We start from the raw sequence: 9,739 nt of genomic DNA on the forward strand, positions 1-9,739 counted from the left end.
TCATCTTCCGACATTCATATGGACAAACATACAAAAAATGGCCAGCCAATTGTAAATCAATACAATGGACGAGATCAAGAATCGCTTCTCAAAGTCGATCCCTTCCTTAAACAGTTGTATGGTAACCACTGTCATATCTCCGGCGATTACAAGAGCGTATAATGCCAGCCATGGCAAAAATAAGTACGGATTTCTCTGAAAATGAAATAAATTAATATTTGTGTGATTAGACGAACACTACCATTGTAGAGCCAGCGACCAGTAGAGCGTAAGATTGAAAAGACAGAACCAAGTTAATTAATTTACAATCTCTTTCGTGTTCGGGCGTTAGGCATTTGATGTGGAGATCGATCTTCCCACGATAGAACGAGCAAGGTAACGTTCGACCGCCTTGCACTATCTTCAACATATCGTACAAACACACTCCCTAAAAACGGCCGATACAATGCTAAATCCTGATCGTGAAAGGCAACTTAAACCATGCCCAACAGTCCAACAAATGCTCCATACATATTACATAAATCTAACAAGGGAAAATGACAGGCTTTTTTCAAAGCGCTTTGATCTCTTCTAAGCGACGCAGCCAAAAATTGGAATGGGTTCGGAAATCTGGAACTTCTACACATTTTAAATTTGAAAGAGAACATTTTCGGAAATATTATATCAATCAATTTTGCAAAAAAAAATACAATCAATTGTTATGTCAAAATTTTGAGACGGTGTAACAGTCAGTTTTCGATCCAAAATGAATTGCTATGAAAATAAGACTGCGGATAACAGTCCTGTGCTAGAAAAACCTGCGAAAAAAGGTAGTCTCTATGGCGGGCTTAAATTTATGTGTCTATGGTTAGTTTCTTCTCTAATTACAACTGCGTATACCAACACAAGTACTAGAATATCAGGTAAGGGTGAACTATATTCGATAGTGGTTGGTAATTATCGTTGTATTTCAGCATTATGGCTGATTTTTAACACAAGCGATACGTTTTTGATGCTATTATCCACTATGCTGTTGGGGTACGGTTTGAACACTGTAAGTTATTTTTTGCCTTAGTACTTTTTATTTCGTGTAATCGTCTAGGAGAATCCATATGTGGTACTTCCATGGATCGCTGTATCTGGTTGGAATATGTATCATTTAGAACTGAACGGGTTTTTAAACTTCTACAATATCTTTACTAAAGCAAAATATGCTTCGAGACTGGGATCGCTAACATGTGGAATCATGTTTTTAACAATAGGTATGTTTTTCTGATAATTACTATCAGTACATATCACTTGCTGTCCATGGCCCGTATGAATAAAAGTAAGCAAATGCTTATACTTGCAAAATTCAAAGTAAATACTCGTAACTGCCCCTTCATACTGGTCTATTTAGCATGGTTTAGCAGCGCTGCACTGCGTCCTGTCCTTCTGCTTAGCAGCGCTGCTAAGTCGCCCAGTGCGAAGGAGCACTTACGAGTATTTACTTTGAATTTTGCAAGTATAAGCATTTGATTACTTTTATTCATACTTCACCATGTATGTATTCGAAGTAGGCCAACGATAGCTCTTCAATGCACTCTATTCTGCTCGTATGATACACTAAATTTCGAAATTAAATTGAGAGATTTAGGGCCAATCTTTTCATCTCCCCATAAACTTATTTGGTAAATAAGTACCTTGACAACGATTGGATCAACAATGGAATTTATTCGGAAAATAAACCCAATTCACATTATCGACCACGTCACGGTCAGGTCAATGAATTATTGCAGCGTGTATTCCTGAAGGCCCATTCGCATTTAGGTTACGGTCAGAGCATGTTCATAAGCAATACACGCTACAGTAATTGACCGCACCGTGACGTGGCCGATAATGTAAATCGGGCTTAAAGTTATTGTGAAGTAGAAAGAGTAAGCTTTGATAAAACACCTAAAAATACGAGCCCCTACGGACCTGTGTGACATCCTACGTCAACGTTGAACATTAGTCTGCTCAAATGTAGAAATAGTAAAATATAAAATTTAAAAAAATTCTACGTCGACTGGGAATCGAACCCGGGCCGCCCGCGTGGCTACAACAATTAGACGAACGACGACGACGACGGCTAGCATCTTACACGACGATACTGTATCTGTCGTCAGAATTCGTGTCCAATACGCTTCTCGAGAACAGGCATTCTAAACTGCTCTTGCGCAGTGAGGTACTTTTCCGGTGAAGCGTTTTGAGTGAAATGAAAAAGTATCCTCACTCCATATGGACCAATAGACCATTAGTCCACCAAAGTTGTAAAATCTCCGGGCGACTGGCACTAGCAAGAGAGCGAAATTAAGTCGCCGATACTGTGTACGTGCGTGAATCCGAGGATACAGTCGCCGTAGCACTCTTTGCACGGCATAACTTAACACAGAAGGAAACCAATTAATAGATGGTGCCTTTAGTAATTATTATTCCATAAGAAGTCTTTAACAGCACCGTTAAAGGCAAAGTAGTGAATTCATCTACCTACCGCGAGTGGTCTTCAAACCGGTTTGAACATCTTACCGCTAGTACCAGTGAAACACCCGAGTGAAAAGGAACTCCCACGAACCGAAGAGGCACGAAGTAGCGGTAAGGTGTTGTTTTCAGAGCAGGATATCCCTCGAAGGGGTAACCGCCATCAAACCCGCTACAGCCGCCACCAGATCGATAAACTCTACCGACGTGGACGCCCACCCCCTCACCAGCACCTACAGCGCAGTCATTTAAGGTACCAGTCCTCAACCCACCAGCGCCGCCACCACCGAAAATCCAGCCGACGAAACGACGGACGATGAATAAGAACTCCGCCGACACGTCTGATATGCACACCGGTAACGAAACTGCCGCCAAAATTGCCAAATAGGAAAGGAAGCTCGCATCGCTGCCGACAGCCCGGACGAATTCTGCGTAATCCAAGATTTCGTACGGAAAAATCAGGTCGAGTTCCACACCTACGCACTGCCATCTGAGAAAGAGCTGAAAGTTGCAATTAGAGAATTAGCAACCTCCAAGAAAGAGAATCTATTAATCGGTCTTGAGCCGTCGCAAAGATCACGTCAAAATAGTGATTTTTTAGATTCGCGTTGGAGCTTCTGTGGGCTCAACTAAAAGACCCGTAACTAAAAGAATAGTGATAAATAATCGAATTCGGAAAATGATTAGTCACTTCGCGTACATTGTACAAAAACAGTGAAAAGAAGTGTAACCAACAGGCAGTGGGTTCGTATTTAGAACTTTGGATCAATTATGAAAGTACTAAGGAACTTTTCCCGACGGCGAATATGACGGGGAGAATTTTCCTGTGGGCGAATATTCCGCAGGTGAAATTAACTCCTCAAATCTTTACGAACATTCCATGTTTACGGATTATTGCATCCTCGCATCTAAAGAGCAGTAGAATGCGGAAGAATGCACCCGAATCGAGGAAATCTCTCGAGAAATTCAAACTTTCCGTCGAACTAAAAGAGAACACATCGCAGTGCACGTATTGTCAGTTACCAGAACAGATACAAGAAATCTGCCGAAAGCAAAAACGAGGCGAAGCTAACACCACCATTCAGGCGGCAACCGTTGCCTGCCGTCAAATCCGACCACACGGAACCCATTTATGCCTACTTAAGGCGAATCTGGAGTAATCCGTAGTTAGTGCCACAAAAGCAATCCTTCGTCTTCAACCACCGCCGTGACAGATGTGCGAATGTTCCTCGCAAGCCCCGTGTTCATTATGTGCTATGCTCCTGGGAAAGCCAAAGTGGTCACACCAGACCGCCGAACGAGCTAAAGAAAATAAATTGATAGTTTCGAGCATTCCGGAAAGTCCCCCGTCGACTTCTCCCAGGACATATTATCGCCGAAATAGACAGGTGTGACTTTTTTCGGTGACGCAATAATTTGGTACCTAATGTACCGTTTCGGTAGGACATAAAACATACGCAAACATTTACAAAAAAAAGTAAAAATTATGTAATCATTGTGAACACATACGTTGGTTTACTACCTACTATTCAACATTATGAATTATGTATGTATCTGTTATGTTTTTGTTACGCTTATGTCCATTGTGAACAAGCACTAAGTTTTGTGTGTGTGTTTGGCAATTTTGCCGTTATCGAAACTTTTTGAAAAAACAGTCAGAAGAAAGTTAGAAAATGTTTAGAGAGTCGTTGTGATAAAAGTGAATGTTTAAGTCGGATTAAAGAAGTGAAGTTTACAAAGGAGTTAGTTGGAACGTTGTTTTTATGGAGCGCTTATGTGAAGTCTTTCTTAGTACCAGTTAAAGGGAGTTTTTCCACCATCAAAGAGCCAATTTTACATCTGTAATTAGAGAAAACGATAGTGAGCATATAGTTTGTCATGAATCATAACGTATCTACCATCTAACGCTACGAACTTTCCGTGAGGCAAACTCATAAAATCAATTTCGACGGTAAGGTAAGGTTCTGCTCCTATGGTGGAATTACTTGGGTAAGGAGCTGCCGCCTTTCAAAAAGTACCGCTCGGAGCAGTCCCCCCCCCCCCCCACCCCTTCGCTACTGCACGTTAGGGGTAACCTGTTTAAAAAACAATGCCTGTGCTATATTCAAACAAGTCAATGCATTGATATGCCTGACAGTTACGCAACCCACCTTACATACAGGTTTAACAGCATTGTTAACTACGAGCATTGAATAATAAATTCATTATTCAATGCTACGAGTAACAAAAGAAACTTGGTAGTTATTTCATTCGGTCAATTTGTTTAGCTAATATTAACTGTGTAATTGTCTTTGAAGTGGTTTAATAGTGTTTTTTCAATTACTTTTTTACATTTTACTCATTTGGTGTGATTGGTAGAACTCAATACAGACATGTGTAAAATTTCAAACTCTATTATAGCTAAATTACCAACAGTGTTATATATTATATTTCTACAATTAAAACATGGCAAGTTCTTTTTCTGGTGCAATATGCATTAACAATATAAGATTGGTTGCATATCTTAAGGGGTACTTGACTTGTGTATTTAAAAATTAAACATAGGAGATTGGTATGTTCAGAGTTAAAATTTGCGCCCTGCAGGAGCACTTATATACCAGTAATGTGGAAATAAAAATATTCTACAAGGCCATTAAAAAAAAGGGCACCTGAACAATTTTACAGAATAAACAAGGTGTTTCAAATGAAAAAAATAAAGGATTAATTTAAATTACATTAAAAAACATTCAATCTTCATATGGCAAGTGAAAATGTTGAGAACAATAGACCTACGCCCCAACAGTTACTGTAACACAATTAATTAAATATTTTTCTTACAGTTACAAAAGCCGTGCTAATTATAAGAGTGGCCAGCTTAGGAGCGAAGATGTGGTATCAAAACAAATTGCAACAAGATACATTAAAGAAGAACAACTAACACTAATCCGAAGATGCTTTTATACCAAATTTATTACAGTAATATTACAAATATTCAGATAATAAAAAAATAAATAACACCACTTTTAAATTTAATCGATATTTGCACTTTTGCAAAACTAGAACGTAATGCAGCTCTTTCAAATCTTGGTGTAGTAATACATAACAACTCTATTAACACAAATTCACGTAAGAACAATTAAACGATACTAGGGACTAATTTTCTTTGATGGATTTTCCTCCTCTTTTACATCGTCGTCTTTTCGTTTGCGTTTTACTAGATGGCTAATATTGGAAATTTTCTTATCGGATGATCCAGCTTCAAATGACGATTTAGTTTCTGCCACAGGTTTTGATGCCATAGCTGCTACTAGTTTCATTGTGGCCTAAAATTAATAGTTGTTACCTGTGTTTATTTGTAGTGAAGGTGAACATGCAAACACCTTTAAAAGAGTGTGATTTTGTAAGACAAAGCTATTTTACATTAAATGTTGCTTCGGAAGGTCATTTAGAATAAGCAGGTAAAAATTAGGTAAATTGTATAAAAGGAGAAACACAAGCATAGGTCTAATAAATAATAAAACCAGAAAGATTTGAAGCAGGTAAAATATGGATGAGCAAAGCACTTCGGCAAAAATCGTTGGTACAGCACAAGGTTGGTATATTACAGGTTGCCTCGTAACTGCAATAATGGGGATCAAGTCGTCTGCTCGTGACGTCACTGGTAGCCACTCAAATTTCGTTATCTTGTCATTACCGCTTATGTGACATACGCGTAAGGTTATAAATATTGAACCTCCTATACCTGTGCATTTAGAACCTAGAAATATTATTAAAAGGGTCGTGGAATTCTTTGACAAACAGAAAGCTGCCAGTATGTGGGCATTTCCTTTGGAAAAGGCTACAGAGCTAGCTGCTGCTGTGACGGCAAATCAATAAAACTCATAACTAAATTAGGTAATGTTAATTTCAATTTCAATTATTGATGGAACGTAGCAACATTGTTGATTGGCGGTCACGATATTTACGGAGAATGAAAGAAAATGATGCTTTAGGGAAAAATAAGACATCCGGTCAAATTTTTTGACGGAACCTACATCTTATTTAGTGCTTGCGGGCCGGCAGAAGATGAACGTGTTTAAAACTGACCGAAGCAGGAGGATCATATGGTCTCGTTGATACCGCCTATCTCATCTACAAATCGAAGACTTAAGTGTAGAGACGATATAAACTGTGACTATGCAATTGATTGTTAGATGAAGCTGTTTATCTTTCACGGTAAACACTGGTACATCAGACGAAGATTGACTGTATTATATAACGATTTATAATTACTAAATTTTAAAATATAAAATGAATATTTGTGTTTCACTAGTTAAACGATTCAAACATCATCAAAGAACTGTAAACAATAGCTACGCATCAAATTTTCCAGCTGTATGGCTGCATGCATTTATTATTTCGTTTAAATCGTGGGATACCAGTGACGTATTCGCGCCTCGATTGCTATTGGTCGATAGTTACGAGGCAACCTGTAATATACCAACCTTGGGTACAGCATACCACATAGTTGCTTACTTGATTTTGGTCGGCGGCAAATTGTTTCACATCCCAGTAGCAAATAAGTAGAAAATGTACACATATACCGCTTCATAGCGAACGTGAACAAAAGTATGTCTGGAATAAAAGCTGTGCATTTTCGAAATAAGAAAGCTAGTGAGATCGAGTTGTAAAGTTGTAGCGCTCTTATCCTTCTTTTATTAGTGTTCTCAGTCTCACTTTCATACATAAAAAGCTCCATATACATAAATACTCATATCAAAATAATCCTTATAACCTTTTAATTATTTATTCTACCTGAATCACGATCTCGGTTTTGAACACTTGACCAAGTGCTTTAAAGGTTGCTAGTAATGTTACTTCAAATAGACTTATGAAACTGTCATCTGGGGTTGAAATAAAAATTTTCTTAGGTCACTTGTACTTCCCTTGACTTATCCTTTGTGTGAAGCTTTCACAAAACGCGTGTAATTAGGGTATGTTACCACATCTGTTCCATTTCTTAACCGCAGCATTGATTGAAGTTTTGAATTAATTACTTTGACATTTCCTTCATATATGTCAGGATTAACGATGCATTTAAGACCTTGTGTGAAAGATGCTTCCTATTCTGACCTATTTTCTTAGTTGAAAAATCTACCGTTTCCAATGTAAGTATATGGAATCAGGTAAAGTAGTTATCGGACTTAACCTCATTTTTGTAAATGGAACATCCTATATATTTTAATCTTAAAGATAGCATATTAAATTCTCCTTTCAAAAATATAACAAAGATAAATTCAAGAACTTTGCATATTGATTCAAAAAAGATTTCTAAAAAATCAAAAAATTCTTTTTTAATTTTTTTTGTAATTTTGTTGAATCACTTTTTTTGTTTTTTTATTCTGTTTGAATATTTCTGAATCATTTTTATATAATCCCTCTCTTTTCATTCCAAGTGATTTAAAAAATTTCAAAGATTAAATAAACAAAATTTTAAAAACTTTTAAAAAAAGGTTTAAATTGTTCAAAATGTATTTAATTAAATTTGACTCTCCCCCACTTCTTGCCTTATATTTATACACACATATACTCGAGCAACTCGTTTCACAACACAACGAAGGCCCTATCACTAGACAGGTTTATTACTTGACAATCATGTGCCATGAGTTTGAGTTAGTTTTGGCGGGAGATTTTTGGTTTTGAGTTGGACCTGGGTTACTACAGAATCTTGGTGCCGTGACCAGGATTTGAACGTCCATTACAGTATACAGGATCTTCCATTTAAAAAATGAATAACCAATAACTTTATTACCTAACCCCTAACAACTTTTTTTATTTTTCCTCCGCTATCTCTTAAAGCAAACGAATATTTTGAAATTTTGATTTCACCCAAAAAACACACATACCCCCCACATTACTTTTTGAGAGCATTAAGTCAAGATTGTATTGTTTCGTAAGCGTTTTTTTCCTTTTGTTTTTTTTGACATAAACAATGATATACTGTAGAAGCGGTTGTTAAATTACCCACGCAGGTAGATACCAGAAAACTTTACCCAACTATAAATGGCATAATTTCAATTTGATACTATAGTCCCTATTCAGATTGCATTATATCTAGATTGGGAAAATTACTTTATACAATGACAAATAAGAAAACTTAATTCCGGTAAATTGTTTCAATATAATAAACATGAATTTACTTCATTTGTTTAACTCGTCTTAAATGTTTTCCATCCCCTCGATCGCATAGTTCAAATTGCTGGGACGAACGAAACTGGGATTGCCCATCGCGAGATTTAGATGACCGGGATAATCGGAGCTGGGAAGTAAATGGTCGCCGGGATGGCTTGTCGCCGGAATGACGGTGGCCGGTGTAGCAATGCTGTCACTCTTGGTCACCATAGTGAGAATGCACATTAGCGTTGCGACATTTTGAAGCGCGACATCGCGTCGCCGATCTGAATACAGGGCAAGTGGGAATTGACCTTTAGTGAGTGTTTGTTTTGTGTATGTCGCGAACGTCGCTGGATATCACTTATCATTCAGCCAAAACCAGCACTGGTGTAGCGATTCTGTCGCTGTTCGCCGCCATAGTGGGAATGCACACTAGAAATTCGACATTTGCAGCGCGGCATCACGTAGCGTCGCCCAGTTGAATGTAGCGCAAGAAAGAATCGTTCCGTAAAATACGAATCGACCTAATCTTATACAACTGAAAATGTTTGACTACATTCTGTCACTTGATTTGATTATATAACTGTGTAAAAGCACAATTTAGGAGAGGAGGTAGAGACTTTTAGTTTCAATAAAAATGACCTATCAGGGTAGGGAATCTTAATTTTAAAATTGTCGCCTCCCATACCTTAGAGGACCTTCAGTTCATTGCATTTTAATGAATACAATGGATTAAAACTGCGCACAATTTTCCGATAAAAATATCACTAAAATGCTATGGCTACAATCTAGGAATATCCCAGGAATATCCTGTCACGTGTTTTCTAACACTATTTCTATGTCTAATATTTACAGACCAGTGTGGTTTTACTTTCTGCAATATTTTTACACAATTTTTACGCAATAGTAAACAGCGTAAGCGTAGGAAAAAGTTAGCAGCATGCATAAGCAGATAGGAAAAAAAGGTTGGAGTAGTGCTTCGAAAATCATGCGATTACTCGATTATCTTTCATTATTCGCAATTAGCATCATACAAGCACGAGCAACTAAACTACAAACGACATTAGATTTGGACCTTCTCCAAAGCACCGCTAATAACATCCTTGCAATCGCATTGCGCATCACGTAC

General features: G+C 37.7%; 3 protein-coding genes across 3 annotated transcripts in view; 1 reads left to right on the forward strand and 2 right to left on the reverse strand.

Annotated features, from left to right (window-relative positions):
- On the reverse strand, nucleotides 1–678 carry LOC116179467. Its single transcript, XM_031499259.1, has 3 exons — nucleotides 480–678; nucleotides 242–427; nucleotides 1–195 (listed from the first exon to the last, which is right to left on the reverse strand). The coding sequence occupies exons 1-3, from the start codon at nucleotides 645–647 to the stop codon at nucleotides 1–3; spliced, it is 549 nt and encodes a 182-aa protein (XP_031355119.1). The 5' UTR covers nucleotides 648–678.
- A 29-nt stretch (nucleotides 679–707) lies between these two features.
- On the forward strand, nucleotides 708–5,477 carry LOC116178751. The gene is made up of 4 exons (XM_031498336.1): nucleotides 708–902; nucleotides 954–1,033; nucleotides 1,082–1,241; nucleotides 5,298–5,477. The coding sequence occupies exons 1-4, from the start codon at nucleotides 746–748 to the stop codon at nucleotides 5,393–5,395; spliced, it is 495 nt and encodes a 164-aa protein (XP_031354196.1). The 5' UTR covers nucleotides 708–745; the 3' UTR covers nucleotides 5,396–5,477.
- LOC116178749 (histone-binding protein N1/N2-like) overlaps nucleotides 5,470–9,739 on the reverse strand; it is a 33,478-nt gene continuing 29,208 nt past the window's right edge. The window contains exon 3 of the mRNA XM_031498332.1: nucleotides 5,470–5,780. Coding sequence (XP_031354192.1) covers nucleotides 5,604–5,780 — 177 coding nt within the window. The 3' untranslated portion in view covers nucleotides 5,470–5,603. The remainder of the gene's footprint in view (nucleotides 5,781–9,739) is intronic.

This window comes from Photinus pyralis, unplaced genomic scaffold (genome assembly GCF_008802855.1).
Source record: "Photinus pyralis isolate 1611_PpyrPB1 unplaced genomic scaffold, Ppyr1.3 Ppyr1.4_LG8, whole genome shotgun sequence".
Classification (NCBI taxonomy): Eukaryota; Metazoa; Arthropoda; class Insecta; order Coleoptera; family Lampyridae; genus Photinus; species Photinus pyralis.